The sequence below is a fragment of the Dermochelys coriacea genome, chromosome 2 (genome assembly GCF_009764565.3).
Source record: "Dermochelys coriacea isolate rDerCor1 chromosome 2, rDerCor1.pri.v4, whole genome shotgun sequence".
Taxonomy (NCBI): domain Eukaryota; kingdom Metazoa; phylum Chordata; order Testudines; family Dermochelyidae; genus Dermochelys; species Dermochelys coriacea.
This window is the reverse complement of record NC_050069.1, coordinates 63,314,767-63,338,126: the sequence shown is the minus strand read 5'-3', so window position 1 is coordinate 63,338,126 and position 23,360 is coordinate 63,314,767. Positions and strand designations below refer to the sequence as shown.

The following is a 23,360-nucleotide window of genomic DNA, read 5'->3' as shown; positions in this document are numbered from 1 at the left end:
AGGAAAGTGGTGGCAATGATTGATGCAGAGGCTAAGTACAGAGAGGTATGTGCTTTAAATGGAATTGAAGAGGAACAAATGCTTAGCAGAAAGGCTCAGAGCACTTATGGAAGACGAACTGAAATATGGACACTGTTTTTAGCAATTTATCCACAAAAATGAATAATAGTGCATACCTTAAAAGCTGGAAAAGACAAGGTGTTCTAAAAAGCAAAAGAACGTGTTGATGTCCCAGTGAAGAAGCTACTGTCTCATACTCAGACAAGGGACAAGTTAATCACATACCTTGTGGAAAAAGTGTTCCAGTATGTGGAGAATTGCTTTAAGTATTTCATCACATGGCACAATGAAGTTGCTGCTTCACACTGTTTGGCAGAGTTTCTTTGTAGTTCCCAAGATAAGGCTGACACTAAGGGCTGGTCTACGCTAAAGCTTCATATCAACCTAAGCTACGCTACTTCAGTTATGTAAATTATGTAACTGAAGTCGAGATACTTTAGGTCGACTTACAGCAGTGTCAACACCACACTGTGTCGACAGGCGATGCTCTCCTGCCAACTTACCTTCCGCCTCTCGGGAAGGTGGAGTACAGACGTCGAAGAGAGTGTGCTCTCCCATCAACTTAGCAGTTCTTCACCAGACCCGCTAAATCTACACCACTGCACAGATCGCAGCAGTGCAATTTAGCTGAAAGTATAGACAAGCCCTAAAGTTATCTTGCATGCCATCAATGGCACAGAGATGCTACTAAACTCCAGATTTTTGCACAAGACCCAGATGTTCCAATGCCCTCTGTGAGACACTACCAAAGACATCTACAAAATTCTGGTTTTGTTCCTGCTGTTGGGAATAGAATAACTGTTTATCCCTCAGGAATGTGTTCCTGTCACTGGGACCATTAGTCACCACATTGCCAGGTTTCCAAGCTCTCTCAGAGTGTGACCCTATTGAAAGGTTGGCTGGAAAGACCAAATTATCTTACTGGCAGGTATATGATTCAGCCTCCAAAGGCTCTCTCACTCTGAAGGTGCTCAGAACGTCTGACACCGCTGATGAGATCATAAATACCCTGGAGGCATTCACATGCTGAGTTTACCATCTGAAGACCAACATTATGACATTTGCAGAGTTACATTGGTAGAGGTTTTCCAAGAAGCAGATAAACAGAGAAAAATTGCCAGTAACAAAGGATGCATATATACTGGCTATCAAGAGGGCAAATTATCAAGCAATGGAATGACTCTAGATGATTTAGCAAATCCAAAACTACCCTCCCCTATCAGGTATGAACAGATCTTGGAGGATGGACTGATCACACCAGTTATGTGTGAAATACCACATGCTCTCAAATCAATCCTTCAGCTAATTAAATGCTCATATGCAAAGACCAGATGCTCACCACCCTGGAAACATTTGAACAGCAGCCAGCCTTTGATGGAGACATGAGAGTACGGTGTGGATGAGGATCAGTGAGACAATGTGTCTTAGTAGTGGTGCCCTAGATGGAGAGGATACTGATGATGACATTGATTAATAAATGTTTTCAGTGCCACAGTCAAGGCTCAATTCCTTAGGATTACCAAAGATCGATGTCTTTTATGTAAGCAGTGCATCCCTGTGTTAAAGTAGAATTTAAAAACATTGATTTTTAAACATTTTCTTGAATATGTATCTACATAATGATTCTAGCTTTGTCATGTTTGATACCACTGTGTTCACAAGAGAAAGGACTTTCGACTGATACCAAACTCAACTGTTCCGATGACACTGTACAATCACGATTTCCACCAATCGGAGGACCTAGAATTGGAGCAGCAAGGGGGAAGCGAGTCCTCATTGTTACGCCACAGAGGGTGACGACATTTAAATTATGATTCTGTAGATTTTCACAAATCAAATGACACCTGCCTGACCTTTCTATCCCTAGCTTATACATGTTGCTCCCAGACTATAAAATAAAATCCTAAAATTAAATGCTTAACTTGGAATCTTACAGAGACTGTTGTCACCAACAGAAAGAGGAACAGCTGAAATGTTCATATTTGTGGATCAGAGTATGTAGCCATCAAGAGTTATCTTTAAGTTATTCCAAGTCCTATAAAGAATACCTTGCAGCTTCTACAGTCGGGATCTGCAAAGGAAATCCTATCAAGGAGACCTGAAAGATTTTTTTGGGGTAGAAGTATTAATTTCTTAAATGTAGGGTTTATAGTGAATAGCAAAACACTGCCCTTAACTACACCTGTGCTCTCCCCACTCATTTTTTGAAAGAATGAATTCTCTCTCACACACACACACACACACACACACACACACACACACACAGAGCGCCACCCACCCCTCACCACTATTATAAAACTCAGGAGAACACCACAAACTTTCTGATTAATACAGAGATATCATATTTGAAAAGAGCACACTGTTTCATAGGCGAATTTCAAACTTCTTTAGAAAGTGTTTTGGAATAAAGGTAATTTTACAATTCTAGTACCAGAATTTAAATATAAGAGTTTACCATTTTACTACAGTTGACTAGACAGATTTCTGTTATCAACATATCCCAATCACCAATCCAGTCTGATCAAAGACATTAAGAAATTCATCATTACCATCTCAAAACCAAACATAGTAAAAGATTAAAATATGCTGTGTTATTTAGCAATTCCTGGAAACCCAAAATTGCCTTTTTGTTTATACTGGCGCAGAGAGCACTTTTAAATATATTTTTATATATGTTCAATATGTAAATGTCACATTGGAATTTTTTCACATTACTTAAAGAACAAATAACATTTTTAACATTATTGCTAAAAGATTAAAAGATAAAGGATTACCAATATCTTTAATATTTTTAGCTGTACTGATGTGACTATAAAAAGACCTTCACCTGTCATCCCACTTTTGGTGTTCACTTTTGTTTACAGCAGAGAAACTGAAAGGATAGAAATGTTCATTTTTTAAAAAGTGAACAATGCGGAAAATTGTTCTATCACAGATGAAGTACTAATATGACTAAAATGGGTTTGTGCAGTTTGACCTGGATCAGAAAGAAAAAATAAATATTTACCAACGTTGATTTCCTACATCTCAGTATAACTGTTTATACAGAGGTAGTGCTGAGAGGTCCCAATTCAAAGATCACTGTTAGATACCAACAACACAAAAGGATGGCCCTCTACCCCAAAGAGCATACAAGCTAAGTATACGATAAGTAGTAACAGGAGGATAAAACAAGTAAGGGTTGCACAAGGTAACAGATTCACAACATAGGGATTGTACCTCTTTACTGTAAATTAAATGCCAACTCTCCAATGGGAATTGATTGTATACCAACCCAAAATGTGCTAGACACCTAATACATTAACAAAGTTGGTTAAAACAGTAACTGAATAAAAAGTTCTCTAAATGACCCTATCCTTACCATAGTGATATCTTCTAAACTCTGACTCCTCCACCAGTTTATTTATGCCAAAGAGACCAAGACAGATATAAAACTGAAGAAATGAAAGTTACTCAACCTTCAGTGCAACAATTCACAACAAAGATCTAACTAGCAATCCTATAACTGTGCATCTTCCCAGACATACCTCCATCCACTGAACAAGGCAAAAGTCTTTATATATATAGCATTCTGAGAACTAGACACATGGAAGTAACTGCAGCTGAAATGATAATTTTGGATTAATACAACCAGAAAGCGTAAGACCGACCAAGGGGGCTGTCCTAAATGTCAGCAGCTGGAGCCTCTCCCCGCTATACCCAGAGGATACAGCTGCTTTAGTCAAACAAAAGACAAACTCACAGGTTGGGCAAGCCCTCTGGCCAGCAAGCTTTTTCTTTTCCCAATGCACTGGACAATGGTCTGGAAGGCTTCTTCTTGGCAAAAGTTCAGAGCAAAGTTCCTGAGTGTCCTGGAATTTTTTAGTCCTATAAAAGTAGAACTATAGAGCCCTGAAGATAACACAAGTCCTTTATTTTGCCTTTTGTTGTTGTTGTTTTTTGCAGATGGCAACAGAACTAAAGTCCATATCCTAGTTGACAGGGAAAGAGGACATGGTCTTAATAACTGCATAAACTTCTCATTATGAAACACCAACTAAGGAGTAGGAGGTGAGAAAAACCATGATTACAGCCAAAGTGAAGGCCATCAGGAAAATGGCTTTCAGAGTAAATCAGCAATGGGGAAGAGATCTCAAAGGTTCAAAGGAAAGGAAAAGAAGTTAGGTTGTGGGCATACCCTCTACTAGAAGAGCCAGTTTAATTAATTTCAATGATAGGCCCACAGAACTAACTCTAGGTCTTATACTAAAAGTATAAAAAGTATAAAAGTATAGGCTCTGCTGAAGAACGTATATGTTCACTTTGGGAGGGAGGGAAATGTGGAAAGAAGGGGACCCATTCCAAAACAGTTTCCTAGGAAGATACCCAGCAAAAGGAGCAGAAAATCTAAACGTTAGAAGAACCTCAAAAAAGTTTTATGTTCTAAAAAAGATCTCAGGGTAGAAGTTGCCAATTAACTATGTCAGGGATATTATATTAATTCTAACTATTTTTGCTGGCTTCTTTAGGATAGAACTGTGCAGAGATGGTGTTCAAAACTTAGAAGATTGATTAGGTTTTATGACATGTATGACTCCATCCTCAAGCTCCATGGAGCAAGAGTCAAGAAATCTTCTCTTAAAAGAGGGAACGTGAACTTTACCTTATTTATTTCAAATCTTCATAATCCAATTCTGGATTACCGTATGGGACACAACCCAACAGGCTCTTTCAACGAAAGACAGGTTACCTACAAAGTCTCTTGAATGCAAGGTTTTTATTCTTCTGCACCCTTTCAGTACTTTTATTGGGAAAATAACACATTAGCATAACCTTTGATCACTCAGAAATCTTCCTGTGAGACCACATTGATTGTGAATTTTACCCTAACTTCTACATGGGGCTCCTACATGCAAGTTGACTTATTCCTAAAAGGTTTGGCTCATTCACCCTTCCATTTTCTCCAATAAAGAGGAGTTCCAAGGTTCTCTTATCTGTGTTTGATGCACCTTATCTCATCTTTGAGGATAGGAGAGATTAATTGGGATATGTTGTGCAAAGGCCTATCTGTTTGTACCAGTTTTTCTTCCCATTTGCTTACTTTTATAAAGTTTAAAAAGTCTTCAAGGCTCCTAGTAACATCACAGATTGACATAAACTAAGAGTTTAGAAAAGACAGGTAATGTTTATAATTGAAAACACTAAAGGTGGGTTTAGATTGCTTAATTTTTAGTAGAATGATGTTGCCACCCCTTTCTGGGCATTGCTTATCTGGGGTTACAGCTCAGAAGGTGGACCGAAAGGAGTTCAGCTTCACCATCATGGCTGGAGACATGTCCTGTATCTGCTGCATCGTCGGAATCTGCCATCAAACCACTGGGCCTTCATCAGACCAGGGCAAAGAGAATGAGCCAGATTATACCATCACCTCCATCAGATTTGACTAAATCCTGATCAAATACCAAAGATGTGAACCTTGTGTTACTGTTGTCACTTCCTCCCTCATACTCCATTTTCCTTTACCACCTTGTTTCTCCTCTTTCCCATCTTCTTTTTATGCCTTCTGTCTCTGAAGAAATCTGTTTTAGCTGTCCAAGACAAATCTGCTTTTTGCAACTCTGCTATGAACCTATGACCAGAAAGGAAAACTAAAAACAATGCCTTAAACAGAGTTCGCCAGATGTCTGAGTGCCTGATAAGGTCACATGCTATGCCTTGCAATTTCCCAGCAGCTATTTTGCAAGCAAGAAAGCAAGAGAGAATACTATTTTCTTCCTCCCTTCATGTTTTAGTGTCTTGTTTTTACTTAAAGGGAAGAGAGTAATACTTCACTAACAACCTCTGAAGACTATCTAAACTGACTTTCTTCTTACCAAAAAAGACAGTTAGTAGCTCTGTAAGACTGTCAAGCAAAGTCATGACAGTGGGGCAGCCAGGCCAAACTGAGTGGCATTGCGGCCTGAAGCACCAGGTGGCAACACATGGAGTGGGAAGATGGGCCCAGTCCTGTGCGATAGTAGCTTCCAATGCAGGGTGAACTCGCTCTCCAAGCCTCCTATTCTCCTCTCCCACCCCAGGATCTACCCTTCCACACCAGGCCAATATTAGGTTTGCAGTGCAGGGACAGAGTGTGCATATACGTAAGGGCGCTATACAATGACAAAATTCAGTTGTGGTTACCTTAATAAAAAATTTGGGAGCCCCTGGTTTAGCGTATGAGGCATACTAAAGGAACAGACTACTTTCCACAAAGATAGGCAGTCATTTTGCTGTTCTCCTCTCCTCCCCACAACTTCCAACTTTTAATGGGTGGTTGTGCCTGTGCCTACACTTCCAGCCACACATGATCTAGAGCCCAGCTTAACTGATGAGTTAATGCTGACAGCGTAAAATACATTACTGGGATAGTGTAAATATCGTCATTATAAAACCAGAAATTTAAGAGTGAAGTGTAAAAGAAACCCCAACACATTAAGGTATGGAAATGCACAGTTAGGGCATCCAAACAAACTTAACTTGGTCCTACAGTGACAACATGAGGAATAAGAAGGTAAAATCTAATGTATCTTTAAAAGCGAGTTTAATCTAACCTAGGATCACAAAGACTAAAATTATATTATACACACACACACACACACACACACTGTTACTGTAGGGTGTCGCTAAAGGACAGAATTAAGGTTGTTTGGGTGCCTAGAAAGCCTCTTAATGGTTATGGACAAAGGGCTATCAATGCAGAAACTATTAGATCTATCAGATACTGAAAATCCATTTTAGGGATGGATAGTCACATCAAGCTAGTTTCACCTCATTCAATTCAGATTCTAGAGGGTCATGATAGAAAATTGGCTTCTTGCCTAGATGAAGAAGCAGCAGTTAAGGTAGAGTGAGATGTTCTCTTTCCCAAGACCCGGCGTCCTAATCAAGGATCTTTCCTAGGAATTCGGGACTCTAAAAGGTAACATATGAGTGATCTTCAAAAAATGTCACCAGGAAACCAAAGCAAAATCCATAGGGTAGTGTGTGTCAGAATGCAGGATCTTAATAAACTAGTCTTAAGGAGAATAAAATCCTGGAACATGTCATACATATTAACTTCCACCAAGCACTCTGACAGGTTCTTGCAGATGGCTTTTTCTGACTGGGTTTCTTATGTCAGCAGAGGTACAGGTGTAATAGGCATGTGTATCAATTAGCATCTCTGCCACTTCATTCTTTAAGTTCCTAAGAAAAATGTGCAATCAGTAGCAAGTGTGGTACTTTTTTTTATTATTATTATTCCTTGTTTTTAAGAGGAACTAGAGGCGATCCCAAGAATTACAGCCAATAAATTTTACCTTAGTTCCAGGTCAAACTTGTTGAAATGCTAACAATTATAAACTGTTGAATTATAAAACATGACTATGTTCTGATAGGGGTAAACCACAGCAGCTTTCCTACAGGAAAATTGGTGCCTCTAAAACTGTTTGAATTCTTTGAACCTGTCAAGAAAAGAACAGGTAAAAGAATAAGTTGACAATTTGTTAAAAGGCTCGTTTTGAAGTCCAAATAAAATTCTTCACAAAAGACTACCAAAGAAACATAAGTTATCACAGGAAGTACTGTCACAGAACAAACTGGTTAAGAGAAAAAACAAAGCAACAATAAAAGGTCTTTATGGCAAAGGATTAAGAGTGGGATGATCCAAAATTCTCAACTAGGACCAGTGTAATTATTTAATATGATATGGACAAAATAAGTAAGTAATGATAATGGCAAAATTTGCAGATGACAAAATGTAGGTTAGTTAACGCAAGAGAAGATGAGGAACTTCAGAGAGGCCTAATACAGCTAGTTGAATTGGCAACTCAAATTGGCAGTTCAAATTCAATTTTGACAAATACAACCTTGAAAGAATAATTGGGTCATACACATTGCTGCGTTCTAAACTGATTAACTATTCAGGAACAAGACCTGAATGTGATTGTGGATAGCTCAACATTCAGAAGTTGTGAAAAAAGGAAACTAAAAACATTTGGATGGATAAAAAATGACAAGGAAAATAATTGTGAACTGTTATGATGCCTATACAGAAATCTATGTTATGCCCTAACCTGAAATATCATCTTCAATTCTACTTCTGCTAAATCCTCTTTTATAAAAGGTCTGGCAACTCTTTTATTCCATATATGTGAGTACTTCCCAAGTCAAAAGCTCTTCTCACTACTTATTCTTGCAGTTTAAGCAGACTCAGAGGATTGATTCTAAAAACAGGGTAGTCTCTTTAAAGGAAAGATTGGCTGGTTTTGAGCGGAATGTGAACCCAAGTCCATCTTCAGCCATGAACAGTCAAATCAAACATGCAGATTTGGGGGGATGGAAGGAAACTTCTCAGGAGGGTGATAAAGGCACCTAGTGGCAACAGATGGAGAGAGAATACAGCCTGTTTTCAAACATCTTTATTATAGAAGAATGGACTGGAAGGATTCTCTTCAAATTTGCCCAAGGCAAAAAGATGGCAAGCTTGCCTTCTCCTTTTGAATGGTAGTTTATATTCAATTGGGGAAATTTTTCAGGGTTTTTGTCATGTGACACTAAATACAGATATTCTTCCTACAAAATCCTCCTGGAATCACCAGAGAAAGAAAATGAGGGGGCTAAGAAGAAGAGGTCAAAGCTAGTCTCCCCCAGAGACTGAATTGGTAGTAAGGTACAATGCACCTTTCCTTGAAGAGGCTGAGTGGGGAAAAAACCCTGAACAGGACTGCAGAGAGGAAAGAAGGAAGGATTTACTTTCAATTGATACATGGTGGAGTTACAAATGAAGAAAAACTGGGCTGGAATCCACCCATTTGCAGGGGAATTATAGGGGAAAAAAATTGTTCCATGGAGTCGGGGCCTGAAACAAGGTACACCTTCCCATTTTGGCCTCTCACCTGCATTCCTAGGAAGGCCTGGGGAATTGTGCACACACAAAGCTCACAACAGTTGGCTCAAGAAAAAGCTGCAGCCAAGACATTTCTTGGTACCAAGTTTAATGCTACTAAAAGTTGGGTTCTCAGCCTGAATGAGCAGAGGCATGACTTGTCTGATGGACAAATATTAGACTGATGACACAGTGATAAGCACCATACATAAATCTAGATAGCAATGCCAGACGGAAGTTTTTTTTTTGTTTTTTTTTTAAACTGTACCCCCTTTGTATCAATTTGTCAATAAGAACATGAAAAATGTCAATACTTGCATTCATAAAATGTATTTTAAAATTTAATATTAATAAATTGCATATTATTTCTGCAATGTCTTATTTTGCTGAACATCGAGATTACCAATTTTTAAAGGAATGCTTTTGTGACAAAGTCTAAATTCCCCTTCACTGGAGAATCCAGTACCTCATACTCTTCAAACTTTGTTTTCTCACTTGTTTTGTGTAACTTTAATAACTAGTTTTAAGGGTTTTAGACCACCAATTAGACCTACTTTAAAAATAAGTTAGTGGAATGGAGGGAATAACTGGAACAGGTTTGGGGTTTTCTTTTCTGCCACTATCATTTAAGTCATTATAACAGCCACATTTTAATTAGAGCCAAAAGAAGTTTTTTTCCACCTTCTCCTATTGCACTTAAATATATTCACATAGCTGTACTGATATCTGTCACACTCATGTACATGGATACTTTGTAACAAGACATTTAAAATACCTTTCATAGTTATACATTTAATTTATTAGTGATTTTTAAAGAGTTAAAATTTAAATTACCTGCATATTCACTGAATGTTCATGTTATAGTGAATAAAAATAAATAATGACGACTATTTCTTATACAGCTGTTTTTATCAGTAGATCCCAAAATGCTTCATAATCTTTCAACATATTACCCTCACAATAACCCTAAGAGATAGGGAATAATTATCATTCCCATTTTACACAAGGAGAACTGAGGCATAGAGAAGCAAAATGGCTTCCCCAAGGTCATACAGGAAGTCTATGGCAGAGCAGCAAATTGAACCTAGGTCTCCCACATCCTATGTCACTGCCCTAACCACTGGACTATCTTGTGGATACTGCACTTTTTGTACCATAGTGCTGGCATGTTTAGTCATAAGAAAAATGAAAAAAAAAGTCAAATTCTGACTGAAGTTTACAGTACTGTTTTTTTAAAAAAAAAGATTAATTATGTTCCTAACGCATTTCCAATTAAACAAATTGTTTAAGCTCATTTTCTTATGCCGCTTTAAGTTTCATTTTAGGTTTGATTCCCTCCCATTCACATTTTCAGCATTATCTGCATGTGCTAAATTAATGGAGCCTTTCAAAAGATTAAGATCTCTTCAGGGACACCGAAACCTACTGCAAAACTTTTCAATTTTAATCCGATGTGTAAGGTCCCCACTTCCAGAACTATCTAACTCTTTGTAAAAGCTGGAAAAGTACTTTTCTTGTCTCTTCCAAGCAAATAATAAGTACATCCATTGCTGGATACAAGATACCTCACTTCATTCAAAAACCTGTGTCTAGTCTTGATGTGTTCGTAAGTTTAAACTATACTTTTCAGAATATAAAGTAATATTGAGCATTGGGATTCTTCTGTGCTATTACTGAAATAATGAGAATGAAGTGGTGGAAAGATTTTTTATGAAAAGTTCAAGAATAGTTTCTTGTTACATAAACAGCTTACAGCATTAATTTTTAGAGGCCCAGAAGTTAGAATTAATGGAAGCCTTCATGTGTTTGGCATTTATCTGCTTTCAAATACTTACAGTGAAAAATACGGAAATCAATGTATGGATGAGAACCTCTTCTTTCTGTTTCAAATCCTGCCCGACTTCTTACTCGCACATCTCCTAGAAATAGGGTCAAGAGTGAAATAAGAGTGGAAGAGCAGTAGAGATAAAATGCAATTGAACATAGCTGCAATTGAACAAGGGATAAAAAGTCATGTACTTAATGGTGTAGGGTTATTCAGACAATAAACCTACTCAATGCTTTTTGTTTTAGAGATGAAGTTTCAAAACAAAGTGTGAAGATTTGTTAAACATGCAGCTGCATGCTTTTTCTCAACTTTTTTCCTGCCTAAATATATGTGGCCAAAAGCATTCAGATGAAATTAAAAACATTTGGCTACACTATTATGATAAAAAAATGCATCTTAATGTGACAGGAAACAAGAATGTTAAAAGTTGATTTGTCCCTCAGTTAACACATGAAGCAGGAATATTTGTATAGTTCAAAAGATTCAACTTTGAGAAACTGTAGCTTTTAGCAAATAAACTAGTTACCCTCTGTTCTCATATTAAATAATAGAACATTTTCCCGCTAGCACTTACTTACTTGTGCTCAGCTGTTTGAACATTACACAAGAGCCTATTCAAATACCAAAACGCAATATTAAAATTTTAAAGCATCAGTATGTTTCTAGGTATTTGCTACTGCAACTTAAACAATTAACACTATACTGTACTTCTTAACATATTAGTTGACTTCTGCATTTGTGTTTTACCAATTGAAAGCTGATCAGTGTAAGTAACTAATTCATTCATTGAGACAAGAGAATTCACCTGAATTAAAAAATCCCTTTAGCTCTTAAAAATAGGAGATCAATTTAATATTATGTTTGTCTCAAGTCTAACTCAATGTTAAAACATTAGAACATTCTCAAAATTGATCTATTTCCATTAATGAAATCCTGAATGTATATTACAGTCCTCTCTCCAAAGAAAGCAGTTTTCATATAAGTTATAATTAGGGATTTAATGGGGATGACAAAGACTATATTTTAAAAAATTGTGAGCACTAAAGAAAAATCTGCAAGTATTTAAATTCCAGTAACTGCCACCATTCCACTGTGTTGAAATTGTTTCATCTCTCTCTCTAAAACTAATTTATTCACAGAACTAAATTAAACACATTATTAAACCAAGTAGCAAAGCACTTTACTAAGATTAGCATTGTAGCTGAAGATACAAAAACGTTATGAATAGTAATACAACAGTATGTATGATGGACAGTTTTGCAGAAATTTTATATATTTAAACACTACTGTTTGGCAATACATATAATAATGCACTTTATATAATTAGTATCTTGAGAAGTACAATGTGTGAGTACCACAAAGATAAGGAGGATACAAGCTGTGTATTATAATGAAATATTGATATAATCACACAGTCTTGAGGGGTATGAAATGTTTTCAGTTATTCTTTCCTTGTATTTGTTTTTAAAGGTCTGAAAATCCTTTGTGAAACTGCTACAGAAGATTTCAGCAAAAGGAAAGCTTATCTCACCACCACTCATGCAGTAATCCTCACCTCTCAGGCTAACAAAGACAATGTCAAATTATAAGACTCTCCAAGATGTTCAGCTAAAAGAGTGGTTCATTCTACTCTCTAGAAGATACAGAGGCAGCACTGCAGAACTCTTCTGCGAGGCACATAAACTGGTGATTCGTTGGATAAATAATGTGACCTTAGGACATACTTCTAAAAAAAAGTCTAGTAAAAGAAAAACTTTAGAGAGAAAAAGTCAAAAGATGGAGAAGAGGGAGGGATCTCAGATTGTACATTGATATTTTCATATGAAACTGGCAAATAGGACAGTGCTGTCCCCCATTCTCAGGCAGAGTACAGCTGCCAAACTTGAATCACATCATCATGTACCAAAAAACACGTCAAGAATAAAAGTGAAAGCAAAGGAAAATAGGAGGAGGAGCTCCGAAAGAAACATCACCTGAAGACTTCCTTGGGAGTTTCCTGTTAATAACAGGAACTAATGGGTATCATGCCTCAGCGAAACCTAAAAAAATATTTTCTACAGTGTTTTGAGTTCCCACTTGCCAGGGTCTGGAGTTTGACAGCTGAGCCAGTCTATTCAATTACCCATATTTCTCCCAAACATTATGAAGCCATGGCCTTTGAATGGTAGAAAATTTTGAAGACTTCATACCAGGGGAGGTCATTTTTAATTTTCCTTTGAAGATTTCAGTAACCTACAGGTTCCATTGTTGTATTCTACCAAAATGGGTTAGATATAGAGGAAGGAATAGTTTAACTATTAAATTGATCATCAAGGCTAAAGGATTTTAGCAAAGGCGACTTGCTTGGTGACCATTTCCCTTCACTTAATCTATGCAACATATTTCACCAGCCAAAAATCCCATAGTGGCAAAGATGTTGATGGCAAAGGGCTCTTCAAGTTATTTGTCTGAGAGCAATTTTGTTTTCCAAGTTCACCAAATGAAACACAGCCATAGGTTTACAAAGAAAGACGCTGTTTCTGACTGAAAGAATGAAACACACATGATGGGGTGGATAGCGGAAAAGAAAGAGCAACATACTAGTGATGCATATGGACAATAATGAAACAGAGGTAACTGTATTGAGATAGTACAGGCGTAGGAAGGAATGCTTTTATATCTACAATACAGAGTAGAAATTTCCCAAATAAGCAGAAAAGAGTCTGTGGAAAAGAGATATTTTCACTGAGCAGTTGAAAGGTAAAGATCTAGTACCCACCAAAAACTTCCTGTTTTTTTTTTTAATACATTAAAATACCTAAAGCATTTGCCTCAGAAATATTGGAAAAAGTGGAGTGCTGCAAGGTGCCTAAAGGTTCTGAACGGTAGCTCAAAACAAAAAGACCATCTCCTGGCTGAATTGGAAGGAAGTGAGGACTTTATTAAGAATGGAGGGGAGTATAGAGTAACCCTGGAAGCCAGTAGACTGTATAGAGACCATCTGTCTGTAATAGTTCAATCCCATTCTTAGAAGAAACAGCAATGCTTGCCTTTTACAAGCAGTCCTCTTGGAATGACAAACCTTCATTGTCACTTCTTGGACCTCATTTTAGGGGAAGACTGCTCCCAATACACAGAAAACCAGAAATGATAAATACCTGTTGGCCTTGATGGGACAAATGGGCTGTCTCCATTACCACTGGGAATCACCCAGATATTTACAAATGGAATGTGTTTAGCATCTTGTGCAATTCACACTTTCTTTAAATCTGAAGCATCTTCATGATTTTTTCAGAGCAGCTTTCTTCAGAACAAAGGGAGCCTCCATGAATCTTTAAGACCCTGAAAAATGTCCAGCATCAAAGCCAAATAATTCTTCTGGGATCTAAAGCAGAGTCATACCTCCAGTAAGAGAAACGAATGATATTACAAAGAGTACTGCAAATGAAATTCTTTCATCCTTTTATTTCATTCTGTTAAAAATTGGCTTTAGCCTTTTAAAAAGTTTCATCAAGGGGATATCTGAACTATGGTAACAATCTCTACAAAATCCTTTAAGTCTGTTACAAAAGCTTCATAATCTTTTTTCCAGTAATGTTCTATTTGCTTATTGGCTAGATTTTTGGAAGCAACTGCCCAGACTACAAGAACAAGAGTCTTTATTAACAGAGAAATGCAATCATCCTCTTCAGGGGGATTATCTTAAACATCTTCTCTGTCTTCCCATGCTTTTTTCCGAAATTCATTGCAAACCTTAATGAAACTACTCTTTTCACAGTAAGTCAACACACATCTCTAGTGACTGCTGAATGGTAGTCCCTAATCACCACTGCACTCATTTAAAAGTGATTTTTCTAAAAATCCACCAATTCAAAGAGGACCAAAAATATAAAGAAGAAACTTCAACCTCTTCAAAAAGGAGAAAGAAGGAAAAATCTTCTTTGTTGAAGTCTCCAATTTAGTGTGCAAGTATGCATATTCTTAGCTATTTTTGTTGGCTCAGGGTACTAAACTCCGTTTTATTCCTAGCATAGTTGGAGAACTTGGATGATTTGCAGTCTGTGACAAAAGACATCAAGGTACCAGCAAAGGGAGAAACTAGCTTGAAAAAGATGATAGTGAAAGAACAGGAAGGGAAGGAAGAGAGTGCTCCCTTGGCTAACTAGTTGAAATTGCAGAGGGTAGGATAGCCAGAGGAATGCCCCAGTTTACGGGAAGAGGATCAGGCTCAGAGTTTAAATGGAAAAGAGAGAATAGCCTGCATATATTAGAAGCAAGACAAAAGGAATCGGGGATAACTGTTGCTGAGGGGAGGTTGCTAATTTTCTACCTTTGTTGGCTTTTTGGCTTTTTCTTCCCCGATAGCGATGATGAGCTATTGTAACACCGACAGACCCCGGTCATCAGCAAACAGGATCGAACCTGGCTCCTTGAGCTCAATGCATGAGCCTCTACTGCATGAGTCAAAAGTCATATGACTATGACAAAGTCCCTTCATGCTTCAACCATCATTCCAGAGGATAGAAGTCCTGTAGCAGACTCATTAATATCCAAGTGGTCTCGGTGCCACTAGTGGGGACAGAGCACCACACCCAGGAGGTGTGTGGGTTACACTATGCAAGTGGGGATTGTATAGGGTAAGTAATCCAGATCCCGCTGAGAGAGGTGCCTTATCACCAAAGCAGAGAGTTTAGAGTAGGCCACGCAATGTCCCATAACTTCCAACCCCCATATTGGCCAGGGCTCCCCATAATGGATCTTGGAGGCAGCACAGAAGAGCAGAAAAGCCAAAACACAGTAAGAACAAAAGGAAATCAAGAAAATCTACAGGAGCACAAGGAGGAACACTGAGGAAAGCTACCCTGTAGTTATAGACAGAAACAGCTGACTGGGGCCAGTATAGCTGGATCACGCTTACAAGATACCAGCGCAAACAGCAGAAGAGTTCTACAGTGCTGTATTTCTATTTTTAGAAGATGAACCATTATCCAAGGGCTGAATCTTGACTGAAAAATGCTTTTGGAGAATGCCAGAGTGGTTGAATATATTTTTTGGAGTGGAGAAGGAGAAAGTAGCCATCTCAAGCTGACAATGTTCAGTTGTACTGCCACTGATTGAGTCAGTTAAGGTTTTCCCGTTATTTTCAGGGATTTTCAAACTTTTTCTTTCTGAGGTCCCACCCAACATACAATAAAAATTCCAGAGCCCACCTTGGCCACAACTGTTTTTCTGCATATCCAGTAGATTAAAAGCCAGGGTTGATTAGGGCATTAGGGTGTCTGTGTGTTTGCGTCAGGGAAGCCTGGCTGTTTAAAAATAGCCAGAGCCTCGCGAACCAGCTGAGCGGCAGCGAACCAGCGGAGCAGCGGGGACAGCAGAGCAGCTCACAGCAGGAGTTTGCCTGGGACTGGTAAGTATCCGAGTGTGTGTGTTTGCTTGCTGAGGAAGTATCCGAGAGTGTGTTTGCTGGGAGGGCAGGGAGAGAGCCTGAGTGAGTGTCTGATTGGCTGCTAGCCTGCAGGGGGCGGGCATTAGGGTGTCTGTGTGTTTGCGTCAGGGAAGCCTGGCTGTTTAAAAATAGCCAGAGCCTCGCGAACCAGCTGAGCGGCAGCGGAGCAGCGGGGACAGCAGAGCAGCTCACAGCAGGAGTTTGCCTGGGAGTTCGCCTGGAGTGAGCCCAGTGAGGCTTACATCTTGCCAACGTCTCTGAGGAAGCTCATAGTAGGTAGGTGATATGGAAGGGGGGGGTTCAGCTGTTGTGACCTGCACTGGATGTGCCATGTTTGTCTTTCTTCCACAGGACAGAAGCGACTTTGTCTGTACAAAGTGCAAGCTGGTGTCCATATTGGAAGAGAAGATTGAAGGTCTGGAGCAACAGGTAACGACCCTGCGTTGTATACGAGAGACTGAGGATTTTCTGGACCAAACTCAGGATAGGCTTCTAGGGGCACAAAGCTCTAAAGATATAGAGCAGGTTGCACAGAGGAGCCAAGAGGCCAGTGAAGAAGCTTGGCAACATGTGACCTCCAGAAGAGGTAAGCGGAATGTCCGGGTTCCAGTAACACAGACACAGGTAACTAACCGCTTTCATGTTCTCTCCACAGGTACCATTGCAGAGAGTGGACCAGATGATAGGTCTGGGGGGAGAAAGCAGAAGGAGACTCCGCTGGTTGGGAGGCATGAGATGCGATGTCCTGAGGTTGGGGGTTCCACGACCACCACTCCCAAGAGGAGAAGGCGGGTGGTGGTGGTCGGGGACTCTCTCCTCCGGGGGACTGAGTCATCTATCTGCCGCCCTGACCGGGAAAACCGAGAAGTCTGCTGCTTGCCAGGGGCTAAGATTCGTGATGTGACGGAGAGACTGCCGAGACTCATCAAGCCCTCGGATCGCTACCCCTTCCTGCTTCTCCACGTGGGCACCAATGATACTGCCAAGAATGACCTTGAGCGGATCACTGCGGACTACGTGGCTCTGGGAAGAAGGATAAAGGAGTTGGAGGCGCAAGTGGTGTTCTCGTCCATCCTCCCCGTGGAAGGAAAAGGCCTGGGTAGGGACCGTCGAATCGTGGAGGTCAACGAATGGCTACGCAGGTGGTGTCGGAGAGAAGGCTTTGGATTCTTTGACCATGGGATGGTGTTCCATGAAGGAGGAGTGCTGGGCAGAGACGGGCTCCATCTTACGAAGAGAGGGAAGAACATCTTTGCCAGCAGGCTGGCTAACCTAGTGAGGAGGGCTTTAAACTAGGTTCACCGGGGGAAGGAGACCAAAGCCCTGAGGTAAGTGGGAAAGCGGGATACCGGGAGGAAGCACAGGCAGGAAGGTCTGTGAGGGGAGGGCTCCTGCCTCATACTGGGAATGAGGGGCGATCAACAGGTTATCTCAAGTGCTTATATACAAATGCACAAAGCCTTGGAAACAAGCAGGGAGAACTGGAGGTCCTGGTGATGTCAAGGAATTATGACGTGATTGGAATAACAGAGACTTGGTGGGATAACTCACATGACTGGAGTACAGTCATGGATGGTTATAAACTGTTCAGGAAGGACAGGCAGGGCAGAAAAGGTGGGGGAGTAGCACTGTATGTAAGGGAGCAGTATGACTGCTCAGAGCTCCGGTACGAAACTGTGGAAAAACCTGAGTGTCTCTGGATTAAGTTTAGAAGTGTGTGCAACAAGAGTGATGTCATGGTGGGAGTCTGCTATAGACCACCGGACCAGGGGGATGAGGCTTTCTTCCGGCAACTCACGGAAGCTACTAGATCGCATGCCCTGATTCTCATGGGTGACTTTAATTTTCCTGATATCTGCTGGGAGAGCAATACAGCGGTGCATAGACAATCCAGGAAGTTTTTGGAAAGCGTAGGGGACAATTTCCTGGTGCAAGTGCTAGGGGAGCCAACTAGGGGGAGCGCTTTTCTTGACCTGCTGCTCACAAACCGGGTAGAATTAGTGGGGGAAGCAAAAGTGGATGGGAATCTGGGAGGCAGTGACCATGAGTTGGTTGAGTTCAGGATCCTGACGCAGGGAAGAAAGGTAAGCAGCAGGATACGGACCCTGGACTTCAGGAAAGCAGACTTTGACTCCCTCAGGGAACAGATGGCCAGGATCCCCTGGGGGACTAACATGAAAGGGAAGGGAGTCCAGGAGAGCTGGCTGTATTTCAAGGAATCCCTGTTGAGGTTACAGGGACAAACCATCCCGATGAGTCGAAAGAATAGTAAATATGGCAGGCGACCAGCTTGGCTTAATGGTGAAATCCTAGCGGATCTTAAACATAAAAAAGAAGCTTACAAGAAGTGGAAGGTTGGACATATGACCAGGGAAGAGTATAAAAATATTGCTCGGGCATGTAGGAAAGATATCAGGAGGGCCAAATCGCACCTGGAGCTGCAGCTAGCAAGAGATGTCAAGAGTAACAAGAAGGGTTTCTTCAGGTATGTTGGCAACAAGAAGAAAGCCAAGGAAAGTGTGGGCCCCTTACTGAATGAGGGAGGCAAGCTAGTGACAGAGGATGTGGAAAAAGCTAATGTACTCAATGCTTTTTTTGCCTCTGTTTTCACTAACAAGGTCAGCTCCCAGACTGCTGTGCTGGGCATCACAAAACGGGGAAGAGATGGCCAGCCCTCTGTAGAGATAGAGGTGGTTAGGGACTATTTAGAAAAGCTGGACGTGCACAAGTCCATGGGGCCGGACGAATTGCATCCGAGAGTGCTGAGGGAATTGGCGGCTGTGATTGCAGAGCCCTTGGCCATTATCTTTGAAAACTCGTGGCGAACGGGGGAAGTCCCGGATGACTGGAAAAAGGCTAATGTAGTGCCCATCTTTAAAAAAGGGAAGAAGGAGGATCCTGGGAACTACAGGCCGGTCAGCCTCACCTCAGTCCCTGGAAAAATCATGGAGCAGGTCCTCAAAGAATCAATCCTGAAGCACTTAGAGGAGAGGAAAGTGATCAGGAACAGTCAGCATGGATTCACCAAGGGAAGGTCATGCCTGACTAATCTAATCGCCTTTTATGATGAGATTACTGGTTCTGTGGATGAAGGGAAAGCAGTGGATGTATTGTTTCTTGACTTTAGCAAAGCTTTTGACACGGTCTCCCACAGCATTCTTGTCAGCAAGTTAAGGAAGTATGGGCTGGATGAATGCACTATAAGGTGGGTAGAAAGCTGGCTAGATTGTCGGGCTCAACGGGTAGTGATCAATGGCTCCATGTCTAGTTGGCAGCCGGTGTCAAGTGGAGTGCCCCAGGGGTCGGTCCTGGGGCCCGTTTTGTTCAATATCTTCATAAATGATCTGGAGGATGGTGTGGATTGCACTCTCAGCAAATTTGCGGATGATACTAAACTGGGAGGAGTGGTAGATATGCTGGAGGGGAGGGATAGGATACAGAAGGACCTAGACAAATTGGAAGATTGGGCCAAAAGAAATCTAATGAGGTTCAATAAGGATAAGTGCAGGGTCCTGCACTTAGGATGGAAGAATCCAATGCACCGCTACAGACTAGGGACCGAATGGCTCGGCAGCAGTTCTGCGGAAAAGGACCTAGGGGTGACAGTGGACGAGAAGCTGGATATGAGTCAGCAGTGTGCCCTTGTTGCCAAGAAGGCCAATGGCATTTTGGGATGTATAAGTAGGGGCATAGCGAGCAGATCGAGGGACGTGATCGTTCCCCTCTATTCGACACTGGTGAGGCCTCATCTGGAGTACTGTGTCCAGTTTTGGGCCCCACACTACAAGAAGGATGTGGATAAATTGGAAAGAGTACAGCGAAGGGCAACAAAAATGATTAGGGGTCTAGAGCACATGACTTACGAGGAGAGGCTGAGGGAGCTGGGATTGTTTAGTCTGCAGAAGAGAAGAATGAGGGGGGATTTGATAGCTGCTTTCAACTACCTGAAAGGGGGTTTCAAAGAGGATGGCTCTAGACTGTTCTCAATGGTAGCAGATGACAGAACGAGGAGTAATGGTCTCAAGTTGCAATGGGGGAGGTTTAGATTGGATATTAGGAAAAACTTTTTCACTAAGAGGGTGGTGAAACACTGGAATGCGTTACCTAGGGAGGTGGTAGAATCTCCTTCCTGAGAGGTTTTTAAGGTCAGGCTTGACAAAGCCCTGGCTAGGATGATTTAACTGGGACTTGGTCCTGCTTTGAGCAGGGGGTTGGACTAGATGACCTTCTGGGGTCCCTTCCAACCCTGATATTCTATGATTCTATGATATTCGAGGGTAGCAAGCAGGGTGATTGCCCAAGGCCCCACAAAGGTAAGTTCCTCGGGCTTTGGCTTGAGCCCTGGGCGGCAGGGCTCTGGCTTCGATTTTCTGCCCTGGACCCTAGCGAGAATGAGTCTAACACTGGCCCATCTGTCTGGTTTATTTTGGCGGACCCTCTGAAAACTGCTTGCGGCCCCCCCAGGGGGGCCCCGGGCCCCTGGTTGAGAATCGCTGATTTAGGTATCCATAAGGTTATGTTTTAGGTAGGATTTGGAAATACTGCTAACATCACTCCAATTGGGGTCACTTGAACCTCTCTTCAAGACTTGGATTCCAACAGCCTGCGAACTTTAGGGAAAGCAATTTCACAATCATTACAGCCAAACAAAGCCAATAGGATACGTTCTAAGTAGTCTTTCTGTTAATTTTATAGGGCTGTCGATTAATCGCAGTTAACTCATGCATTTAACTCCAAAAAATTAATTGTGATTAAAAAATTGTGATTAACTGCCGTTTTAATTGCACTGTTAAAAATAGAATACCAATTGAAATTTAATAAATATTTTGGATGTTCTTCTACATTTTCATATATATTGTATTGTGTTGTAACTGAAATCAAACTGTATATTATTTTTATTACAAATATTTTCACTGTACAAATGATAAACAAAAGAAATACTATTTTTCAATTCACCTCATACAAGTACTATAGTACAATCTCTGTCATGAAAGTGCAACTTACAAATATAGATTTTTTTTTTGTTACATAACTGCACTCAAACACAAAACAATGTAAAACTTCAGAGCCTACAAGTTCACTCAGTCCTACTTTTTGTTCAGCCAATCGTTAAGACAAACAAGTTTGTTTACATTTACAGGAGATAATGCTACCCTCTTCTTATTTACAATGTCACCAGAAAGTGAGAACAGGCATTTGCAGGACACTTCTGAAGACAGCATTGCAAAGTATTTATGTGCCAGATACGCTAAACATTCATATGCCCCTTCATGCTTCGCCACCATTCCAGAGGACATGCTTCCATGCTGATGATGCTCGTTAATAATATAATGTGTTAATTAAATTTGTGACTGAACTCTTTGGGGGAGAATTGTATGTCCCCAGCTCTGTTTTACTCACATTCTGCCATATATTTCACGTTATAGCAGTCTGGATGATGACCCAGCACATGTTGTTCATTTTAAGAACATTTTCCCTGCAGATTTCACAAAACGTAAAGAAAATACGAATGTGAGATTTCTAAAGATAGCTACAACACTCAACCCAAGGTTTAAGAATCCGAAGTGCCTTCCAAACCGAGAGGGATGAGGTGTGGAGCATGCTTTCAGAAGTCTTAAAAGAGCAACACTCCAATGTTTAAACTATAGAACCCGAACCTCCCAAAAAAGAAAATCACCCTTCTGCTGGTGGCAACTGACTCAGCTAATGAAAATGAACATGGGATGGTCTGCACTGCTTTGGATTGTTATCAAGCAAAACCAGTCATCAGCATGGACTTATATCCTCTGGAATGGTGGTTGAAGCATGAAGGGACATATGAATCTTTAGCGCATCTGGCACGTAAATATCTTGCAACACTGGCTACAACAGTGCCATGAGAATGCCTGTTCTCACTTTCAGGTGACATTGTAAACAAGGAGCGGGCAGCATTATCTCCCACAAATGTAAACAAACTTGCTGGTCTGAGCGATTGGCTGAATAAGAAGTAGGACTGAGTGGACTTGCAGGCTCTAAAATTTTACATTGTTTTAATTTTTGAATGCAGTGTTTTTGTATATAATTCTACATTTGTAAGTTCAACTTTCACGATAAAGAGACTGCACTACAGTACTTGTATTAGGTGAACTGAAAAATACTACTTTTGTTTATTGATAGTGCAAATACTTGTAATCAAAAATAAATATAAAGTGAGCACTATGCACTTGATATCCTGTGTTGTAATTGAAATCAATACATTTGATGTATTGTAGAGAACACCCAAAAATATTTAAATAAATGGTATTCTATTATTAACAGTGCGATTAATGGCGACTAATTTTTTTAATTGTGCAACTAATCGCAATTAATTTTTTTAATCGCTTGACAGCCGTACTATTTTAACATCCCCCCAAATTATGTTATTCAGTTACATTCAATTGTTATATATGGTTCATTTGGCGTATCAACTTATTAATCAAATTAAAGGTAAACCATATTACTATGTTTTTTACCTCTGTTGCTAAGGAATTACACTTAAGCCAAGCAGTTCTGTGATTGTAGACTTATTTGTATGATGTACGACGCAAAGGTGTGCAGAAGACTGCCTAACAATATTTGTATTCCTGAAAGGAAACCACTATATTATCTTTTTCTTATTCATTACCAATTTAAAATTAAATCAAAATTTGAGTTTTATCTGAATCATAGCTAGAATCTACAACTCTTCTATAGAAAGTTTAATGCAACTTTAATTGGTTTCTCCCAGGTCTGTTCATAAGACAACACTAATGAAAAAAATAGTTACTAATATGTACAAATAAAGTGAGCTTAACATTTGGGAATACAGAATGACCACCAACCAATCAGAAAGTAGCAATGTGTATTATAATAGTGATACATGTATCCAGGCAGTAAGATTCAGAGTACACTAAGAGTAAGACAGGGCAACTCCTCTTTTAAGGACTTAGTTCATTTGATAAGTTAGCAATTAAATACAATAAAATACAGGCAAGGGAGTTATGCTCATCACAGTAAGTCTGTTTCAGGTGTTCTACAACATGCAAATTAATTCAAAATATGTACAAAATTAAAATTAAGAATACAATATTGAATGTTTTTATTGCTCTAATTCTATTCCAGTTCTGGCCTTTCAAAAAAAAAATAATAAACATATCATAGGA

At 40.1% G+C, this 23,360-nt stretch overlaps 1 protein-coding gene across 10 annotated transcripts in view; it reads right to left on the bottom strand.

The window, feature by feature from the left end:
* The window catches only part of PDE7A (phosphodiesterase 7A), a 147,506-nt gene that overhangs the window by 35,360 nt on the left and 88,786 nt on the right, over positions 1 to 23,360 (bottom strand). For 7 of the 10 annotated variants that reach the window (XM_038389871.2, XM_038389873.2, XM_043507787.1 and 4 more), the window contains one exon: positions 10,780 to 10,863. The exons of the other annotated variants lie outside the window; for them this stretch is intronic. In XM_038389871.2, coding sequence (XP_038245799.1) covers positions 10,780 to 10,863 — 84 coding nt within the window. The remainder of the gene's footprint in view (positions 1 to 10,779; positions 10,864 to 23,360) is intronic. 10 annotated transcript variants of the gene reach the window in all.